General features: G+C 41.9%; 2 protein-coding genes across 6 annotated transcripts in view; one reads left to right on the plus strand and one right to left on the minus strand.

The window, feature by feature from the left end:
- The first annotated feature begins 3,855 nt into the window (after positions 1-3,855).
- dbx1b (developing brain homeobox 1b) lies at positions 3,856-9,969 on the plus strand. The gene is made up of 4 exons (XM_071416197.1): positions 3,856-4,453; positions 4,669-4,773; positions 8,825-9,027; positions 9,196-9,969. Exons 1-4 carry the CDS (start codon positions 4,087-4,089, stop codon positions 9,511-9,513), a joined length of 993 nt encoding a protein of 330 aa, XP_071272298.1. The 5' UTR covers positions 3,856-4,086; the 3' UTR covers positions 9,514-9,969.
- A 487-nt stretch (positions 9,970-10,456) lies between these two features.
- LOC139584410 (neuron navigator 2-like) overlaps positions 10,457-22,287 on the minus strand; it is a 94,837-nt gene continuing 83,006 nt past the window's right edge. For 4 of the 5 annotated variants that reach the window (XM_071416195.1, XM_071416194.1, XM_071416192.1 and 1 more), the window contains 13 exons: positions 17,742-17,822; positions 17,110-17,263; positions 16,745-16,895; positions 16,495-16,592; positions 16,295-16,390; positions 15,888-16,056; positions 15,438-15,673; positions 14,975-15,129; positions 14,774-14,845; positions 14,316-14,512; positions 13,956-14,074; positions 13,320-13,523; positions 10,457-13,022 (listed from right to left, as the gene is read on the minus strand). In XM_071416195.1, the coding sequence (XP_071272296.1) occupies positions 12,888-13,022; positions 13,320-13,523; positions 13,956-14,074; positions 14,316-14,512; positions 14,774-14,845; positions 14,975-15,129; positions 15,438-15,673; positions 15,888-16,056; positions 16,295-16,390; positions 16,495-16,592; positions 16,745-16,895; positions 17,110-17,263; positions 17,742-17,822 (1,867 nt within the window). In that variant the 3' untranslated portion in view covers positions 10,457-12,887. The remainder of the gene's footprint in view (positions 13,023-13,319; positions 13,524-13,955; positions 14,075-14,315; positions 14,513-14,773; positions 14,846-14,974; positions 15,130-15,437; positions 15,674-15,887; positions 16,057-16,294; positions 16,391-16,494; positions 16,593-16,744; positions 16,896-17,109; positions 17,264-17,741; positions 17,823-22,287) is intronic. The other variant, XM_071416196.1, reaches the window with a different exon arrangement.

Here is a 22,287-nt window from a genome sequence, read left to right on the forward strand (position 1 = left end):
AGGGAGAGCACCACTCAAGAAGGCGGCTTATAGAAGGTGTAAAGACCGTCCATCTCCAAAGCAGCGTGTAAAATAAATAGACCATGTAAAAACAAAATTAGAAATGGATGATTCCCTTTTAAATATATAACCAGTAATAAGTTATTTTTTAACAGCATAACTTTCAACGATGCTGTGGTAGGCCTATAGGCCAATTTCTCTGAATGTTGTCATTGTCTGCAATGAAATGATCAAAAACACTTATTATTATTGCTTTAAAGAAAAATGTATTGAATTTATCTTAATGCTAATGATGGATCTATCTACAGTATCTGCTCACTAAATACAGTTCAATATATTGAATAGAATGGCAGATTGGACGTCAGGTAAAGAGTACAATACCTTAGGCAAAAAAACGAGGTTGCAAGAAAGCCATACATTTTTTATCAACATTTTCACAAATGTACGTCATTAACCTGAATATATAACAATGAATCTAGGAAACGGTTGAAATATTTTGCGGCAGTCTTACTGTATCTATCTACAGTATCATTATCATTTCAATGCACCCACCTCTTGTGTCTACGGACAAGGGTGGGGTGGTGGTGGTGGGGATATAATATCTGAAAAATGTGTTTTAAATGTGTTTAATTCAGCGACCGACCAGCTGTTTCTCTAGTCTATATTTGGTAAATAGAAAACAATCGTGTCAGGCTTGGAAAGCTAGTAGAAATTAGTTTCGGTCACTGGGGCTAAGCTATATTTCCTGCAAACCATCTGCTTGATTTGTACAATAGGGGGATTTTCGAAGGTTCCTGAAATAATAAAACGCTTTGAACTTAACAGTGATGTTTTTTTCTGTGAAGGTGGGTGCTGTGTTAATGTGTCTTAATATGGGTTCCCCAGGCGGGACATAAAATGCAAATCTAATGATCAATACATTTATATAAAAATGTAATGATTTCACGGTTACGTAATTACTTGTCTGTTTACTCAGACATTAACTGTTTAAGCTAAGTGGCTTATATATATACAAAACATGTCATTTGTAAAATGACCCTCTTCTCTAAGGAGTGTTTCTAATCATACTTTTTTAAATTCAAGAATGTTACAGTAATTAGTCTACTCAGCCTATGAACATTTTTATTTATTTCATAATTCAATATTTTGCCTATAACAGGTAAAAGGCCTAAATACTGACACCATCTGAAAAGTGCCAGACAAGGCACGATGAATAGAGGCTATAGCATTAAAACTTGATATATAACCATCACACACCATGAACCTCACACCACAAACGTAGGCCTACAGTTTAGACTCTGCTCTGTCCTAATAAATACATTATTCTATGGTCTGAAAAGATTGAGTAGGCTTAATTTGTGTTTATGTGGAAGTTTTGCTAACGATGTCTTTACTGCCAGGGCTCTTTTGCATAAAATATCCACAGCCCAAATGGGATTCACCTATAAATAGCCGAAATAAACTCACTCGGCCATGCTTGGGTAACATGCAAGACTGATGGATCAGATGGCTAATTGAAACCTACTAATATGAGATCATTTGTAAAATATATACAAAAATTATGACAATTTATTTTTGCGTTAGTAATGGACATGGTTACCATGCATCTATTTTCATGGGAAGCGCCTGGCGCATAATTTAATGGAGATTTGCCTTCTGTGCCATCACTTAGGACACACGCGGGCTTACCTTCCCCGCACTTTCAAAGCAGAAGAGTTGACTCTCCAGAAAGAAATGTGAAGGTAACCACTTTAAAATGAATGGCTAGGAGAACAAAACAGAGAGAGCAGCGGTCAAACGCCATTAGTCACAGGTCTTAGCCAACAGGCCTCAGGATTCACCTCTCCTAGCCGATCACAGAAAAGAACTTCGAAATAGAATCTTCCTCAAAGAAACTCTTTTGTTCACTTTCCCCCCTGTTTTATAATCTATTTCATCAGTGGGCGGTTATCATTTTCCTCCTGCGGTTTGCAACCTATCCTAAAAGTATTTGCTTTGACATAGGCCTGTCTACCAGGCTACAATAAAATGAACCCATGTGTAGCGCTGCATGGGTCTGACCTAGCTCTCTAAACAATGCTTCTACGGTTTAAATGGCAGATACAGTGGAAAAACGTATGGAGCTTGTAAAAAAATAAAAAAAATAAAAATCGGTAACGCTATTTTAAGGGTCCATAATAAACCATTTATAAGGCATTTACAAACAGTTTATTCACCATTTATTAATCCTTACTCCCACATTTGTAAATGTTAGTAAGCTAGTTATTCACATTGACATAGGCCTATGTATATATATTTAAATCCTGTGTTGTGTGCTTATTTTTTATCAGGTACTACTGAAATGTCTACAAATGGCATGCCCATATTTTGTTGAGAAATTTCACTGATCCCTCAAAACATTTATCAAGTATTTATCAAGTATAAATAGCGTTAACTTTAGATTAGGGACTACAACAAATACTTTACTAATGATTAATAAAGGACTTATAAATGTTGGAGTAATGATTAATAAATAGTTAACACACACTTTATAAATGCCTTTTAAATGGTTTGTTACGGAACCTTAAAATAAAGCGTTACCAAAAAATCATGCCCTAAACTTTTAACTCTTAAAATGATGATAATAATACTAATAGTAATTGAATGACATCAATGTGAACTATAGCTGTCCTACCACCAGGTGTATTTATGTTTTATTATTAGGCCTACATAACTTGGCCTATCATTCATTTTTTTAATTAAATGTCTTAAAGTCACATGGTTCATTCTCAAACCGTAGGCTAAATAGCATTATAGTGACTGTTGAAATACATTAGGCATCTAATTGCAAGTAGGCTCATTGATGATTTTTCTGCCCTGTTTTGGTCTTTCAAGAAATAGGACACACATTTCCAAGGCACACACTGACACACAACAGTTATTTTGAATAAATGTAGTCATTAAATTCAAAACCGTTTTATCTATTGGTGTCTTACAGCACAAATGCACTTAAAGAATGAGACTCTAACCGCCCATTGAAATCAAACTGAATAATACGATTTTTTTGAAAGATTTGTGTCAGGGTAAGAAAGAAAAAACAGCTGAGAGGGTGACAGTTACTTCATGGATAAGAGGATAAGAGCGCAATGGCCAGAGCTGCACATTATTTTCAGCGGGACCAGCGACATGAAATGGGATCTCTCGGATTCACAGTTTTTAACACACCAGTTAAATATTCTGACATTAAAGCCTGTCTGATTTTCACAGAGAAAAACAGACTGGTACAGACGACATATTGTGCTCATAATATCCTACCCAATAGGCTAAGCTACAGTTAAAAAAAAAAACTCAGTTTCAATGAGCTACGAGGGAAAATGGTCATACAAAACAAGAAGCCTAATAATAATAATAACAATAATAATAATAACAACAACAATAGCCTAATTACAACAATATTTTGAATACAAGTGAATGCGGATAATATTTATAAATAATTACAATTATGGCATTTTACAATCAACTTTGGTGGTCATGTAAATTGTCTCACATTGCATCCTAATAGAAATTAGAATCACCATATTCTCACAGTTCCTCCCACAAGCCCGAAACTAACGACATTGTGCTGTTACGTGCTCAAACGAATTTAATAGACACTTTTAAACCCTCTATTCACAGACAAACGTTGTTGGAGTCCTTTAAAAATAGCCTTTAATTAGTCTCTGTGTGCTGCCACCGTTATCACAGTGAAAACTATACCAAAAAGTGGTCAGTGTGCAAAATTGATGACTACACTTTCTTTGTTAAAAGGACATTGTCTAGAGCTTGCTTATGAAGTCTAATCCAATCATAAATAGCTTCTTCGAACCAATCAGCAGGCACTGAATTTCCCCTGAAAGAAACTCACGTCGAGAACTTTGTTGAACTTCATTGTTTGACTGTCAGTTTCGAAAAGGCTTTGCTAACGGTCCACTATAAAAAGCTTCTTCTAAATGGAATGGTCAGAAGAGAACTGTGAGTCTTTCCACTTGGATCCTATAGGCGACGGAAACTCATTCAGTGAGAAAGGGCTCTTTACAATTACTTTTCCTTATCCACCCAAAAGGAGCAATGATGTTCCCTAGTGCACTTGCGGCTCCTGATATGTACCCCAGACTACTTCGACCGCCGGCGGCTCACTCTCTGCCCCAGTCCTTGCATTCAGCGTTCGCCGCCCACTCAAGCTTTTTGGTGGAGGACCTGTTGCGGATCAGCCGGCCAGTGAGCTACTTGCAACGGACGATTCCGTTACCCAGCGTGTCTCCCCCGGGATCAGGAGCCACCACGCTGACCTGCAGTCACCACACTGACCAAGCTGTCATCACCACTTCAGCACAGACAAGAACGGGTTCTCCTCAGAACTCACTCTCCATCAACAACGACCCTAACTATCTGAAGTTTGGAGTTAATGCCATCCTAGCACCAGAAACGAGAAACGGTAAGATTATTGGGAATGTATAGGCTAATGTAAACTTCATTATTTAGCATTTACAAACAGGACACCTGTTACGCAGGGATGTGAACTTGTGTAATGCATGGATCGAGATTATGAGGGTAGTGTCACAATATTTTAGGCCTATATGATTTCCTATATGATTTGACAAAACTAAATGAGTCATTTAATTCAATGTTTTCTTTCATTTTGAATCACAGCATCGTGTACACCTTCAATGCATCATGCCATGCACGGGAAAACCTTCCCTCTGCCATATTTTGACGGATCGTTTCATCCCTTCCTCAGAGCATCCTATTTTCCAGGTAAATCCACTTAATAACCCGATGTCATGCTCCATGTATTCAGTTGATGTCGTTGTACCTTAAAACAATCTGCCATTGGCTAGTTGAATCTAGAGGAAATACAACCGTTAGTTCAGAGGTTGGAAGTCGAAGAACATCGTGGAATCAGTCTCGCCAATTTGATGCCCTATTTAGCAGAGGCAGGGACTGCTGACATTTTGCACCGGTTCCCCTAATCTACAAATTAGCCGCAATTGTCATGGTCTAAATTTGAGGCGGATCCCCTCTCACAAGGAAGCTGCTTGCGTCTCTTCATTGCTTCTCTTTCCCACCGAGCCAGTGCACTTAGTTACTGATAACTCACAAAGCTTTCAGCACCATGACTAATTGGTCAGCTCCCTCCGGCAGCCACACACATGCTGCTGATAGGCATTTACCAGTCATGGACTAATTCCCCATTAGGGGCTATTCATTATTTCAATATTCTCACAAGACCACATAGAGGGTTATGCATGTTTATGGATCGTGCTGATGTGAGAAATCTAAAGTTAGCTAACAATACAGTGGCTTGCGAAAGTATTCACCCCCTTGGCATTTTTCCTATTTTGTTGCCTTACAACCTGGAATTAAAATAGATTTTTGGGGGGTTTGTATCATTTCAATCAATCAATCAATTTTATTTTATATAGCCCTTCGTACATCAGCTAATATCTCGAAGTGCTGTACAGACACCCAGCCTAAAACCCCAAACAGCTAGTAATGCAGGTGTAGAAGCACAGTGGCTAGGAAAAACTCCCTAGAAAGGCCAAAACCTAGGAAGAAACCTAGAGAGGAACCAGGCTATGAGGGGTGGCCAGTCCTCTTCTGGCTGTGCCGGGTGGAGATTATAACAGAACTATGCCAAGATGTTCAAAAATGTTCATAAGTGACAAGCATGGTCAAATAATAATCATGAATAATTTTCAGTTGGCTTTTCATAGCCGATCATCAAGAGTTGAAAAACAACAGGTCTGGGACAGGTGGCGGTTCCATAACCGCAGGCAGAACAGCTGAAACTGGAATAGCAGCAAGGCCAGGCGGACTGGGGACAGCAAGGAGTCACCACGGGCGGCAGTCCCGACGCATGGTCCTAGGGCCCAGGTCCTCCGAGAGAAAGAAAGAGAGAAGGAGAAAATTAGAGAGCCAAGATTTTCAAAATGTTCATAAATGACAAGCATGGTCAAATAATAATCAGGAATAAATCTCAGTTGGCTTTTCATAGCCGATCATTAAGAGTTGAAAACAGCAGGTCTGGGACAGGTAGGGGTTCCATAACCGCAGGCAGAACAGTTGAAACTGGAATAGCAGCAAGGCCAGGCGGACTGGGGACAGCAAGGTGTCATCATGCCCGGTAGTCCTGACGTATGGTCCTAGGGCTCAGGTTCTCAGAGAGAAAGAGAGAACAAGAGAATTAGAGAGAGCATACTTAAATTCACACAGGACACTGGATAAGACAGGAGAAGTACTCCAGGTAACCAACTGACCCTAGCCCCCCGACACATAAACTACTGCAGCATAAATACTGGAGGCTGAGACAGGAGCGGTCAGGAGACACTGTGGCCCCATCCGAAGAAACCCCCGGACAGGGCCAAACAGGAAGGATATAACCCCACCCACTTTGCCAAAGCACAGCCCCCGCACCACTAGAGGGAAATCCTTTTGTTGCGATTGCAAACGTAATAAAATGGTGGTCCGATAGTCCAGGATTATGTGGAAAAACATTAAGATCTACAACATTTGATTTATACAACATGCCTACCACTTTGAAGATGCATTTTTTTTAAATTGTGAAACAAACAAGAAATAAGACAACCCACGCCAAAATCAATACTTTGTAGAGCTACCTTTTGCAGCAATTACAGCTGAAAGTCTCTTGGGGTATATAAGCTTGGCACATCTAGCCACTGGGATTTTTGCCCATTCTTCAAGGCAAAACAGCTCCAGCTCCTTCAAGTTGGATGGGTTCTGCTGGTGTACAGCAATTTTTAAGTCATACCACAGATTCTCAATTGGATTGAGGTCTGGGCATTGACTAGGCCATTCCAAGACATTTAAATGTTTCCCCTTAAACCATTCGAGTGTTGCTTTAGCAGTATGCTTGGGGTCATTGTCCTGCTGGAAGGTGAACCTCCACCCCAGTCTCAAATCTCTGGAAGACTGAAACAGGTTTCCCTCAAGAATTTCCCTGTATTTAGCGCCATCCATCATTCCTTCAATTCTGACCAGTTTCCCAGTCCCTGTTGATGAAAAATATCCCCACAGCATGATGCTGCCACCACCATGCTTCACTGTGGGGATGGTTTTCTCGGGGTGATGAGAGGTGTTGGGTTTGCACCAGACATAGCATTTTCCTTGATGGCCAAAAAGCTAAATTTTAGTCTCATCTGACCAGAGTACCTTCTTCCATATGTTTGGGGAGTCTCCCACATGCCTTTTGCCGAACACCAAACGTGTTTGCATATTTTTTTCTTTAAGCACTGGCTTTTTCTGGCTACTCTTCTGTAAAGCCCAGCTCTGTGGAGTGTACGGATTAAAGTGGTCCTATGGACAGATACTGCAATCTCCGCTGTGGAGCTTTGCAGCTCCTTCAAGGTTATCTTTGGTCTCTTTGTTGCCTCTCTGATTAATGCCATCCTTGCCTGTTCCGTGAGTTTTGGTGGGTGGCCCTCTCTTGGCAGGTTTGTTGTGGTGCCATATTCTTTCCATTTTTTAATAATGGATTTAATGATGCTCCGTGGGATGTTCAAAGTTTCTGATATTTTTTTATAACGCAACCCTGATCTGTACTTCTCCACAACTTTGTCCCTGACCTGTTTGGAGAGCTCCTTGGTCTTCGTGGTGCCGCTTGCTTGGTGGTAGCCCTTGCTTAGTGGTGTTGCAGACTCTAGGGCCTTTCAGAACAGGTGTGTATATATACTGAGATCATGTGACAGATCACGTGACACTTAAGTTGCACACAGGTGGACATTATTTAACTAATTATGTGACTTCTGAAGGTAATTGGTTGCACCAGATCTTATTTAGGGGCTTCATAGCAAAGGTGGTGAATACATTTGCAAGCACCACTTTTCTGTTTTTTAGAGAAAAAAATTAACAAGTAATTTTTGTAATTTCCCTTCACTAATTTGGACTATTTTGTGTATGTCCATTAAATGAAATCCAAATAAAACTATATTTAAATTACAGGTTTTAATGCAACAAAATAGGAAAAGCGCCAAGGGGATGAATACTTTTTCAAGGCACTGTAGATAGCACAGTAGCATGGAGTCGTGCAAGTAAAATCTAATGATAGGCTATGGGCCCGTCTAATGCTACTATGCTCTCTGTTATACAGTATATTTCAAGATTAAGAATATAGGCTTATTATTTACCGAAGTTATAGTGAATTCACACATAAATTGGCTTTCGAATAGCCAACAATAAAGACCATTAAAATAATCTAAAATGGATAAGGTGCAGATCTGGATTTAGAGACAGCTTCTTTTGAGAGCAACAAAACAACTTTAGCCTCATAGCTTTTCGTATTTAATGAAAAGGATGTGTGGCAAAAATAGGGCCCAGCCATCAGTATTCTCCAAATGATCTTGCCATGCAGACAGTTGTGATTAGTTTGAAAGTGTAGATCTCTTTTGTTGCAGTAATATATGGCTTTAGCGGCCTGTCCTAGGCCTTTTTTCAGTTAGTTCATTACTACACAATTACCGTTCACGCTTCATTAACTACTCTATCTTTCATTGGGGCTTTCAAAAGGGATACTCTGCCTTTTTACCATACCAATGCTATAAGGGACCAAGCAATGTGCTAATTAGCTGCTTCGTGCCAATTCACTCAAACGGACTGTATTTCGAATCTTAAAGAGAGACTTTGGTTTAAACTACGAAATAATTATCTTATATGCACCTTTAACCCCTCCACCCACTCGCTGAAGAAAAGGCCAGGCTAGCCTACTTTCACATTCACTTAGCCTATGTGTGCATTTTCTTGACTGTCATGATGCAATGCTAATGGTATGTTGTTTTGAAAAATATTTTAGCATCGTCTTCAGTGGTTCCTATCCCTGGTACCTTTTCATGGCCGCTGGCTGCAAGAGGAAAGCCCAGGAGAGGGATGCTCCGACGGGCAGTGTTCTCTGATGTCCAGCGCAAAGCCCTGGAGAAAATGTTTCAGAAACAGAAATACATCAGCAAACCAGACAGAAAGAAGCTGGCTGCAAAACTTGGGCTAAAAGACTCACAGGTAAAAATGTAAAAGTGAATAGTCATTTAGGCCCACATCAATACAAAACATAATCTTAATATAGGCTAGGCCTATTTTGGGATTATTACTGGTATGCTATACTATTGTTATTAGAATCAACCATTAGGCCTATTAGATAGCCTAATAATATTTAATGTATTTTTCAAGGTGAAAATATGGTTCCAAAACCGAAGAATGAAATGGCGCAATTCCAAAGAGAGGGAGTTGTTGTCGTCCGGAGGTTGCCGGGAACAAACCCTTCCAACTAAAATGAACCCCCACCCGGACCTCAGTGACGTCGGGAAGAAGTCCTGTGAGGAGGAGGTGGATGCGTTCAGGCGGGACAGCCCGCGCTCAGCCTTCTGCCACTCTCCATCAGAGCGCGAACTTTTGAACAGTGTGGAGTCGCACCTCTCTTCGCCTTGCAACTCCAGCAAGCACTCCGACTTCTCAGAATCAGAGGATGAAGAGATTACAGTGTCTTAGTTGTGCATAACACATACATTATGCTTATATAAAGTTGTTTAAACACATACTGTATATTGTCACATATATTGTATATAGACATTATTACCCAAATGAGACACATGCATTCTTTAATTTGAACACACAGCCTATTTATCTGTGATATAACCAATTCTCCTATATGTTAAATGTAGGGGGTCATATTTGTTGTGGCAGATATTTCAGTACTTATTAAGCAAATTTGACGTATTTTTGCAGCTTTTACTCTTTGTATCATATTTTGTACAATATTCTGTAAGGGGCATTTTTATACCAAGAGGATTATACCCGACTACAATGCTATTACATTAGATGCAATGTCTTTAATCTATGTTCAATGTATAACTTAAAAATACATATATTATTTGTATGCTTTGTTTAAATGTTTGTATTTTGAGAGTATTTTTTTCAAATAAAACTAGAAAATGTAAAGCACAACTTCTGCTTTCTTGACAATGGTCCAACAAAACACAATAACACTTAATAAATAATTACTGAATGTCAATAGGATTCATTATATTTCTACTACCAAAAGTAGACAATGATAGATGAGGTGTGTCACTGCTGTTCTAATATGAAAGACAGGTCAGTGTGAAAGAATGCATTGTCTTCCATTGTCTTAAAACGGACAATGAAAAAGTGCAGTCACTGTGGCCCTCCATTCTGGTTGTACACACTTCTACTGTACAGATGGCAGGTATAGGGGTATACGGGGTATAGACAGGAGGACATACCGGTCACATAGGTAGCCTAAATAATAACAGAAAATTGAGACAGAGTTGAGACAATGGAACTGGGCTTAACACACTGAACATTGCTGAACAATATTTAAAACCACATGAGGTCAAATAAAACTTTTTGCATTTAAAATAACTTACACTGATTTAGAGGATTTCTCTGAATACAAAAAAAATGAAAAGTACAGTATCGTGACCAGATTTATTCTCACAGTCTCATGATATTTCACATCTATTATTGACAACATATTAACAACATACAATCTACAGAGTAAACCAAACTGTACACAAATTACTACTCTCTATTTCTGTACAAGATTTCTAGAAATGTTTTCAAAACATGGGATTCAGATAAAATATTTACATCTTTACATAAAACAATTTACATAAGCAAAATGCACATATAAAATAATTATTAAACATTATTAACAACTAGATTCAATAGCACACCTTTTTCACAACATTCCAACATCCAAACTTTGTGGGACCAAGAAAAGAAAAACAAACGTTTTCTATTTGTGCTTGCATCACCCTTTACAATCCAGTAAGATATGGTAGTGAAAATACAAACCTCACAAAAATATTCACAGATCAATGTACTTACAATAGAACTCTTGAGAATACGTAAAAATGGAAGTGAATTTTTGTTTTGGCTTTAGTCTAAAATTCCAAATGAAATTTGCATAGCATTTGTTTGTAAGAACACTCAGAGGATGAACAGCAACAGCAACAACACTGGTAGATAATGGGGACCTTGTGAGGGGGAGCAACCAAAGTGGTACCTAGTAGTAGCATAAGCCACTCTGAAAAAACTCCATCTTATGAGGGAATAAATCCTAGTCACTCCAATACAGCAACACTGAGGATCCCATTAACACTTGATGCAAATGGCCCTGGTGCTAATTCTCCAGAGTGAGCGACTAGCGACTAGACACGCCAGCCTCTGTCTCAAAGCCATGCAGTCGCTCTGATCCTTTTCTAGACTGGGACCTTTCAGATGTGGGTCTACATGTCCAAAGTGCCTCTATAAGAGAAACACTGGGTTGAAACATTTCATGCAGGGATTGCGCTCCGTTTTGAGCTGAACAAAAGACAAACAAGCACTGTTGGGATACTGTTTGAAACGCTCATGAGGTAAGATAAAAAAACATTTTCTGTCAATAAGTTCACATTTTCCCAAGCAGAGCACCAAAAATCCTATAAGTATCACTGATTTAAAAAAATCCCTAACAAAAGCCTAGACCTTTTTGCTACCCGCTAGGTGCACAGAAAGGATGTGTTTTCATCAAAGTCTGAACAAGCTAGCAGCCAGCACCTAAATTCTGCACAGCCTCTATAGAAATCATGTTCATTAAAGGCATGCGTGTTACCACCGTTGTTATAAAAGTAGCAAGGCATCATTTGAAAGTTAAGCATAAAAAATATGTCCACCATGGTGTGTGCCTCTCCACTAAGAAAATGCACACAGGTCAAGCTCTATGCAGCTGAGTGAATGTATATCCAGTTATTGCTACTTAGTTTGGACCACATAAGCTATAGCCTAGGTTAGGTCACAGTCAAGGCAACCGGTTTGACATCTCATAAGCTATAGCCTAGGTTAGGTCACAGTCAAGTCAACCGGTTTGACATCTCATAAGCTATAGCCTAGGTTAGGTCAGTCAAGTCAACCGGTTTGACATCACATAAGTTATAGCCTAGGTTAGGTCACAGTCAAGTCAACCGGTTTGACATCTCATAAGCTATAGCCTAGGTTAGGTCACAGTCAAGTCAACCGGTTTGACATCACATAAGTTATAGCCTAGGTTAGGTCACAGTCAAGTCAACCGGTTTGACATCTCATAAGCTATAGCCTAGGTTAGGTCACAGTCAAGTCAACCGGTTTGACATCTCATAAGCTATAGCCTAGGTTAGGTCACAGTCAAGTCAACCGGTTTGACATCTCATAAGCTATAGCCTAGGTTAGGTCACAGTCAACCGGTTTGACATCTCATAAGCTCTGTCATTTATTCATATGGTTGACTGTCTTTGCCTGTGAATATAAACAGACTCCTAATAAACACTGAAAATAGTAGAGTACTGAGTTGAAATTATTCAGGTTATTGAACTTTGACTGGGATTTTTATCTTGGGTTACCAGCACCCAGTATGGCCCAAGGCTATTAAATTCCGGTCCTGGAGGGGCGAAACATTTAAGTTTTTTTGTTTCTATCTGGTAGTTAATTGTATTCAAGTGATTTCCAGATCTGAATTAGAAGGAGAGGATGAAAAACCAGAAATATTTCATCCCTTCAGGACCGTAATTTAATAGCCCTGTAAGGCCTACACTCTTAGAACAAAAGGTGCCATCTAGAACCTAAAAGAGTTCTTCGGCTGTCCCCATAGGAGAACACTTTGAAGAACCCTTTTTGGAAAGTAGTGAGTTCCAACTATTATGTAATATGTCTGCCTAAAGATATGAAACACAGAGGTCCAAATTCTAACTTCAAATACATAACCTCATATCAGTCTCCCATTGATGTCAATGGATGATTAACACAAAGGTATCTCAAATTAGGATGTGTCCCAGCCACAGTGAGTATTATCTGACCCAGTGAGACTCATAGTGTGGACCCAGTGAGACTCATAGTGTGGACTCCAGTGATAAGTCAAGCACGGTGTTGTCATGGTGATCCTGGTTGCTGTTGGAGTCACTGTCGTAGCTCTGAGTGCTGGCGGAGCAGTGGGCCGCTTCCTTTAGCTTCATCAGCATGTTCATCTGTGGAGATTAGAGGTCAGAGGTCAGATAGGTTGTCCCCTACATACAGACACCGATGCTAACCATAAAAGCATCAATAGGACAGGAGATAGTCTTTAAAAGCACCTTAATGAAAGACTTTGATCTTGGATACAAACATCAAGTGAAACCTTTGTCCATACAGACCATCGTCACATACAGGATTATTGTGTAATGCCATACCAAACAGACTTTCTTGAATATTTCCAAATCCAACTGATGTTTGGGATGAAGATTGTCAGAAAGGCTAATATGAGGTAGGGATTATAATTCACTTACCAGGGGGTCTCCGTTAGTGTCTCCCTGGGGAAGCTGCTTGCTGGGACAGCCGTCTTTGGAGATGGAGTATCCATCGAATCCCACGTCCACTGGCCGGAGCTTCAGCAGCTGGGTCCATTCGTGCTGCAGGGGGCTGGCTGCCCATGGATAACTCTCCATCACCCACTGTGCTGGATCCTCCCATGGAGCTCTCCTCCCATACAGCTAGGAGACAGACAGGTCGACAGACAGACAGACGACTCATTTAGAATCATACTAGCTGATCAGTGATTTTACTTAAAAACAGTATATATATACAGTACCAGTCAAAAGTTTGGACACACTTACTCATTCAAGGGTTTTTCTTTATTTGTACTATTTTCTACATTGTAGAATAGTGGTGAAGACATCAAAACTATGAAATAACACATAAGGAATCATGTACTAACCAAAAAAGTGTTTAAAAAAATTATATATATATGTGTGTGTGTGTGTGTGTGTGTGTGTGTGTGTGTTTGGGGGGGGGCTTATTATATACATGCATGTATTGCATCTCTCTGTGTAGGTGTGTTAGTTACTAACCATCATTCAAAGGTCTTGTTCTACTGCAAATGTGAATTGATGCCACATTTCCAGCGTTATGTCATTCTACAGTACCTGCAGCCCCTCTCGGACAGCCTCCAGCATGTAGGGAATGATGGAATAGTTCCACAGATCTGTGAACCACACTCTGGATCCCTCCACATCCATGGGGCAGGACAGGAAGAGGCGGGGCCCTGGGAGGAAGATAGAGAGACAAATGTCAACAAAACATCTCTTTCATTCAATAGAACCTTCAATCTTGTCCTATATATCTTTTCTATATTGACACATTTCAAATAGACAATAGAAAAGCATGCATTCATTCAGGCATAGTTAAATATCTATTCATCCATCTCTTACGTCATAATGTAAAACAACTTGGCCAGATAATGTCAGAAAAAAAGAAAAGAAAATGTGATTTTTAGTGGATCTTACCGATGGTGACGTCCGAGGAGCTGTGGGACTCCAGGAAGCGGTTGAGGTGATGCCAGACAGTAGGGATCCACTCCGTGATCCTCACCAGCTCAGCGTTGCGCTGTCGGCTGCTAATCTCCGTCTCCATCAGCCTCCTCCTCAGGAACCGACCCAGGAAGCCCTTCACTGGCTCAGTATGGTTGGCACACAGCACCCACCTAGACAGGACACCCACACAGGAACCAGACAACAGTGTAGAGGATGATCAGTTACTGTTCAAATAGACCTCCTCTAATCAGGGTTAGGCAGAGAACAGAGATATCAATCCATCTATTTATAAATACTGCCCTCTTGTGGGGTCTACATGACAAGTCACACAAATACAATTTTACATTTCAGAATAGAGATGACATCATACCACATTAATTGTTTACTGAAAAAATACAGTAACACATAAGAAATGATAGGATATGATGTACTTGAATTTATGATGAAGCTGGAGGTTGGGAGTGGTCGATGTAGCCTGATTCATTGTTCCAATGATATAAGGACTGTGAAAAAACAAGTAATTGAAGATTTAAGAGTGTCACACAAATACAAATGTTTTTATGTGTGTGTATATGTGTGTGTGGGTGTGCCTGTGAGTCTCTGTCTGTGTGTGTGTGTGTGTGTGTACTGACCAGTGGTGGTGCTTGCAGCTGAGCAGGCCATTGAAGACCTCTCCCAGGGAGCTGCTGCGGTGCAGGTTGTCCAGTATGACCACCAGGGGCATGTTCACCCCATGACTCGTACTATTACACTGGTCAGCCAGGTTAGACAGGTACTGACACAGCTCCTGGACACCAGCAACAAACAGACTACAGAGCTGAACATTTCCACATTAACCACACAATGATTCCCCATACAGCCTCTAAAATACCACAGATACCTATACATTACTAATGACATATCAAACATGTTTTCCAATTACTGTATCCTCCAACAGTTCAAATGTAAGGAGGAATAAGCATTTCCATTTGGTAATGTCCTCTCTCATATAGCTATACTCATTAGAGTTAGATTCTGGCACCTCTGCTCTCATTCAGAAAGTATCCCATGGTAAAGGTTATTCCTACATATGAGTCATGATAGTGTTTGACAGACCTTGCTTGAGTTGTGGTCTACGTTGAACGTGGCAATGGTCCCATCGGTGACCTCTCTCCTCTCCTTCAGCACCATGTGTTCGGCCAACCGGCTGGCCAGGAAGCTCTTTCCAGTGCCGCTGGGGCCAGACAGGATGATCCTGCCGTGGTCATGCAGCTGGGACACGTAGCGCTGCAGCAGGGGCTTGGGAATCAGTGTCTCGAATACCAGGCTGTCCTGGCTGTGGTCACACACACCTGCAGGCAGGTGGCAGCACAGAACACATATACGTTAAAGGATATGTTCACTTTTTATTAAATTCACTTAATTGTTTTTTTATTCACTGATCTAGACAGCTTTTAATTACAGGGCTCAGATTTATTTAAATAGTGACTACTAGCAAAAACGGGAGTGATAGGGGCATAGTTCTCATTTTCTAAACTTTGCACAGAGGTCCATTCTTGCCCATACCTTTGAGGGAGACAGAGATGGTGTCACTATCTCCAACAAGGTATCCACAGGGGAGGAGTTCAGGGGTGTCAGCCCCACTGGTGCGATGGATGTCCCCGATGCTATAGCCCAGGACACTGTCTGAGTTTAGACCCAGCTGGCTGACTGGGTCCACATGGATGATGTACTCCTGCAGGACCAGGGACCAATCACAAATCAGATACAAGACAAGGGACCAATCACACATCAGCTACAAGAGCAGGGACCAATCACATCCTCAGATACAAGACCTGGGACCAATGACATTGTCAGATACAAGACCAGGGACCAATCAAATAATCAGATACAGGAACAGGGACGAATCACACATCAAATACAGGTGTAACTAGTCACTCCTCTACCAGAGTTTTTAGTGCCTGTTGATTTACCTTGAAGAGACGTCTGACCACCCCATCAAGCACATCCCACTTAGTTTTCCCACTGACACCAATGCAACCAATCAGGAACTGACGAGGTCTACGGTCCTATAAAATAAGATACGATATTAAGAACAAATATGGGCACAGTCATACATTATTTGGTAGCCATTGTAATTTTTTGTGAGTTGGAAATGTAAGAAGTTTGGTACCTCTTTCCACTTGGTGTCCTCATCCACAGTTACGACCACCTTGACGTGTTGTCCTTCTTTCCGTGAGCTACCGTCCCCGTTGTCCTCCAACAGCATGTCTACAGAGACAGGGACATAGATGTTGACTACTGCAAACCGGACTACAAACAATCACACACACACACACATACACACACACACACACACACAGAGACTAAAACATGCACACACGCACGCACACTCGATCACTTACTCACACACTCACTCTTACCGAGGCTGGTGGACTCTGTTAGGGCGAGGCCGTGCTTTGACTGGCCAGCTGAGGGTGAGGCCACTGAGGCCTGTGAGGCTGCTCTGCTGCAGCTGCCCTGACTCTCCATCTTCAAGCAGTCATTCTCGGTCTTCAGCCTCTCTATCTCGCCCTGAGGACAGGTTAGAACACACCAGGTCAAACACAGCGCAAAGCATCTCACCACTTTCTATTTGATGTGCTTTGTGATGGCCAATGTTTGAGTGGTCATTTATAGGGTGTGGAGTTTTCCCCAGGTCACAAGGTCAGGGAAACCTCCAGGCCCTCATCATGTCCTATGTCATTGGTCATATGGTCATATGTGGTTACCGTCTGGTCACCCTCACCTGCATGCGGTTCATGGACTCCCTGAGCTGGTCCAGCTGGTGGGCGGAGCTGAGGGCCTCCAGGCGTATGTCAGTCAGCTTCATCTCCTTGTCTCGGAGCTCACTGCGGAGCCCCATCACCTTCTCCGCCTCGCTGTCTGTGTACTCTGAGATCCTGCAGACAAGACATAGACAGTCTGGTCAGTTCAGGGTTATACAGAAGGCCAGTCCTCAAGAGCACATCCCCAGAAAATCCCATGAAGCACATTCTCTTGCAGACAATTATCAGAGAATTATCCTTTTCATACAATGATCAAAAGCTCAGTAACATGCTATACAAGTACATGTTTTGTCACTGCCAAGAAATATTGTTGCTTATTCCAAGTTAATCCAGAGGCACTGAATCACTGTGTTGTAGATAGGGGTCCAGGCAATCAGGCAATAGTAAACAGGACAAGATGAAGGTCCTGTGAAGGATGTGTGATTGGCTCCTTCATTCTAGTTTCAATAGCACAACAGGCATGAGTGATGACATTGAGATGAATTGGTTTGATAATCACTTGGTGCATCAAGGCCATTTGTTAGGATTATCCATCATCAGAATTGATCATAAAGTGAATGGGGGTTTACAGACGTTATTCACACTCTATTACCGAGCCCGAGACCCAGGCCTCAACACCCCAGTGCTACCGCCCCGACCACGCCCACTAACAGGCAGGGGAGAGAGAATGGGGCTAGAAAAACACAGACGGACAAGAGAGGGACAGATTCAATACAAACATCCAACTAGGGACTAAAACATTGAGGCCATGCAGTCTCTAATGATCACACACACACACAGCTATGCTTGTGGTACTGGTATATAGAGGTTACTTGTGTATATGGGGTACTGGTGTATATGGGGTACTGGTATATGGCGGGTACTGGTGTATATGGGGTACTGGTGTATATGGGGTACTAGTGTATATGGGGTACTAGTGTATATGGGGTACTGGTGGATATGGGGTACTGGTATATAGGGGTTACTGGTGTATATGGGGTACTGGTGTATATGGGGTACTGGTGTATATGGGGTACTGGTTTATATGGGGTACTGGTGTATATGGGGTACTGGTATATATGGGGTACTGGTGTATATGGAGTACTGGTGTATATGGGGTACTGGTGTATATGGGTTACTGGTATATATGGGGTACTGGTGTATATGGGTTACTGGTGTATATGGGTTACTGGTATATAGAGGGTACTGGTGTATATGGGGTACAGGTGTATATGGGGTACTGGTGTATAGGGGTACTGGTATATAGGGGGTACTGGTGTATAGGGGGTACTGGTGTATATGGGGTACTGGTATATATGGGATACTGGTGTATATGGGGTACTGGTGTATATGGGGTACTGGTATATAGGGGGTACTGGTGTATAGGGGGTACTGGTGTATATGGGGTACTGGTATATAGGGGGTACTGGTATATATGTGGTACTGGTGTATATGGGTTACTGGTATATAGGGGGTACTGGTGTATAGAGGGTACTGGTGTATAGGGGGTACTGGTATATAGGGGGTACTGGTATATAGGGGGTACTGGTGTATAGGGGGTACTGGTGTATATGGGGTACTGGTATATATGGGGTACTGGTGTATATGGGGTACTGGTGTATATGGGTTACTGGTATATAGGGGGTACTGGTATATGGGGGTACTGGTGTATATGGGGTACTGGTGTATATGGGGTATTGGTGTATATGGGGTACTGGTGTATATGGGGTACTGGTGTATATGGAGTACTGGTGTATATGGGGTACTGGTGTATATATATATACTGTACATATAGACTTCTATAGTATATTTAAACCTGTTAAGATAGCTGTATCAGACACTATGGGACTCAGTTGTAATCATTAATATGGTCATGTAATCCTCCTGACCCCTGAGTTGACTCCCAACCCCTGAGTTGAGGGAACAGGGAGCTTCTATTATGATCCACTATCTCCTCCCAGTTTGTTACGTTCCCCAGTTTTCTGTGTTGTGGTATGTATTTGAGTGTGTGTTTCAGGAGATAGCTTCCTGAGTTCTCCATGGCTAATTGATAATTGGAGAGCTGACCACGCCCCCTCGTCAAGAAGCAGCTGACACTAATTACCTTTGCCACCTGAGGAATATAAAAGCCAGTGTTCTGTTCAGGAAAAGAGATCTTTTTTGGAGGGAGAGAAATCATTAGAGAGAGAAGATTTTGGAAAGATTGGAGAGAGAGATCCTTGCTTGAGAATTTGATTGTGATAAAGTGTTGGTTGTTTCTCAGAGATTTGGTATGTACTATATAAGTTGTTGCTGAGGGAGCTGATTGGTTATGTCTTATGTGTTATAGGACGCACTGTTTTGATTATTGAAATTGTTTGTTAATAATTGTTCTGTTTCATTTGTTCCCAGGGGGGAAGGAGAAGGCACTTTGGGAGTGCTTAGGCAAGAGGCCCGCGGGCATACATATACCCGTAGTATATTCATTGTCTAGGCACACTAGGTAAGACCTGGGCGGACCACCCCCTGTATTTTGGTTAGGGCACCAGGTGGTGCTAAGATAGGTAAGTAGTGGGTAGGCAGGTTAGATAGGAAAGGGGGAAGTTTTGATATTTACTTTCTTTGCTTTGGTTCCGTCCAGCCCCTTTTCCCCATATTACCGTAAGGAAATAAATCCTAGTAACGGTAAAATCTGCCTTTGTCGTCCTTACTCACGCCTACAGTCCATACCTCTTACACTTCACAGGGAGTTGAGTTGCAGCAGGGAGTTGCGTTCCCTCTTCTCAGAGGCGTGCGTAACATAATGGGGGCTCATCCGGGATACCATTAAACCCACCGGACCCTGCTGCACTGAGCTCTCTGTGGTTAGTGATTGAGGTGTGATGGTAGGTTGTGAGTTTGGATGACTTGTTTAGTTTGTGTGTTCAGTAGATTGTTGTGTACAAGATGGCTGCCTCAGCCATCTCCAAGTTCATTGAAGCGCCCTCTATTGATTGTTTGTTGAGGTTTCGAAAAGTAGACCTTATAGCTATAGCTGTCCATTATGGATTCATTATCCCTGAGAAAGCCCTGAAGGCTGAGCTTTTGGTGCTAGTCAGGGATGGATTAATAAGAGAAAGAATTCTCTCATTGCAAGGAGAGGAGACGGGTAGACCTTCCGATGCCAAGTCGGAGGACAGGGCGGAGGAAGGGGCTGCTCGTACCCACTTTGCATTGCCTCGATACGATCCCGTATCTTCTGCTTCAGGTCGTTCAGACGGGACCGCTAGGCTAAAGGTGAGGCTGGCCCGGTTAGAAATGGAGCAAAAAGATAAAGAGAGACAGATGCATTTTGAACTTGAACTTAGGAAAATGGAAATCGACAAGGAGGTGAGGATTCGACAACTGGAGCTAGATGCTGGCTCCAGTGCGACTCCACAAGCTGCTCATCATAAAACCCACTTCGATGTGAGTAAAAATATCGCTTTAGTCCCTCCATTCCGAGAGTCGGAAGTTGATTCCTATTTCTCTGCGTTTGAGCGTGTGGCCGCTGCGCTACATTGGCCACTTGAGGTTTGGCCGCTCCTGTTACAATGTAAATTGTCTGGGAAAGCCCAGGAAGTAGTAGCTGCTCTCTCGCTGGAAGACAGTTTACATTACGAAACAGTTAAAACTACCGTGTTGCGGGCTTATGAGTTGGTGCCTGAAGCTTATAGACAGCGCTTCAGGAACCACAAGAAACCCTCTCACCGTACTTTTGTTGAGTTTGCTAGGGACAAAGAGTCTCTGTTTAATCGATGGTGTTCAGCCAGCAAAGCTAACACATTTGCTGATATTCGGGAGTTGATGCTGTTGGAGGATTTTAAAGGCAACCTCCCTGATAGAATTGTAGTTCATTTAAATGAACAGAAAGTGGTGACTTTGGCCCAGGCAGCAGTGTTGGCAGATGAGTATGCTTTGACACACAAGACTGTCTTTGGTGCACCTCGTTTTGAAGGTAGACTGATTACGTCATCAGTGCCTCGTTCAGGTCGCTTTTCCTCTGACAAGCCTTTTCAAGAAATCCGTGAATGTTTTTACTGTCACCAAAAGGGTCACGTGATTGCGGACTGCCCAGTTTTGAAAAATAAACCGAAACAGTCCCAGTCACCGTCCCCAAAAAGGAAAAGTTTGGGTTTAGTCAAGTCTTTGGCTCGTCCATTGGATCGAGTTCTTGATTCAGCATTTGAGAAACCGGATGCTGTCTATGATCCGTTTATCTCTACCGGTCGTGTTTCCTTAACTGGAGAACAAGCTGATCAAAAGCCCATTCAAATCTTACGAGACACCGGGGCGGCGCAGTCAGTAATCATTACTGATGCTTTACCCTGGTCTCCTGAAACATATTGTGGCTCGCATGTCATATTACAGGGGATAGAGACAAAAACAGTACCTGTACCACTACACTGGGTCCACTTAGTGTCAGACTTGGTATCAGGACGTTTCCGTGTTGGTGTAGTGTCTACACTGCCAGTAAAAGGAGTCACATTGCTACTAGGGAATGATATTGCTGGTGGTAATGTTACTCCTGTGTTAGAGGTAGTAGACAACCCAGAAATCAGAATTGCAGATGAGAAATTGGTTCAAGCATTTCCACATGTTTTTCCTGCTTGTGTGTTAATAACGAGGGCACAATCTCGCAAGATTGGAGATGTGATGGATTTGGCTAGTTCCATTTTTGAGAATGTTGACGTAGAAGACAATGCACCGAGTATTCCTTCTGCAAGGCCGACAGTTTTTACTCCTGAAAAAACTAAGGCAGGGGACTGCGAAATCGCGCCCCAATTACATGACATTCTTTTGTCTGTCACCTCTGAGAAGGTGATTGAATGTCAAAAAGGAGACACCAGTCTTCGCAAGTGTTTTGCTTCGGTAATTTCCATTGAGGAAGCTAAAACTAGAGAGACTGCCTACTTTATGGAAGCAGGTGTTCTGATGCGTAAATGGGCAGCTCATGACACCGTTAATGACTGGAGTGAAGTGTGTCAAGTGGTTGTTCCTACACCGTTCCGACAGCAGGTGCTGTCACTCGCCCATGACCAGGCGTGGTCTGGACATTTGGGGATTACAAAGACTTATAACCGAGTCCTTCGACATTTTTTCTGGCCAGGTTTGAGGTCTGATGTGGTCCAATTTTGTAAAACATGTCACATATGTCAACT

The sequence above is a fragment of the Salvelinus alpinus genome, chromosome 9 (assembly GCF_045679555.1).
Source record: "Salvelinus alpinus chromosome 9, SLU_Salpinus.1, whole genome shotgun sequence".
NCBI lineage: Eukaryota > Metazoa > Chordata > Actinopteri > Salmoniformes > Salmonidae > Salvelinus > Salvelinus alpinus.

Excerpts from the sequence above, each read along its gene's own strand:
- dbx1b (XM_071416197.1), top strand. The coding sequence starts at position 4,087 with ATGATGTTCCCTAGTGCACTTGCGGCTCCTGATATGTACCCCAGACTA. Across the intron at positions 4,454-4,668 it reads AGCACCAGAAACGAGAAACG|CATCGTGTACACCTTCAATG; the intron begins GTAAGATTATTG and ends TTTGAATCACAG. Across the intron at positions 9,028-9,195 it reads TTGGGCTAAAAGACTCACAG|GTGAAAATATGGTTCCAAAA; the intron begins GTAAAAATGTAA and ends GTATTTTTCAAG.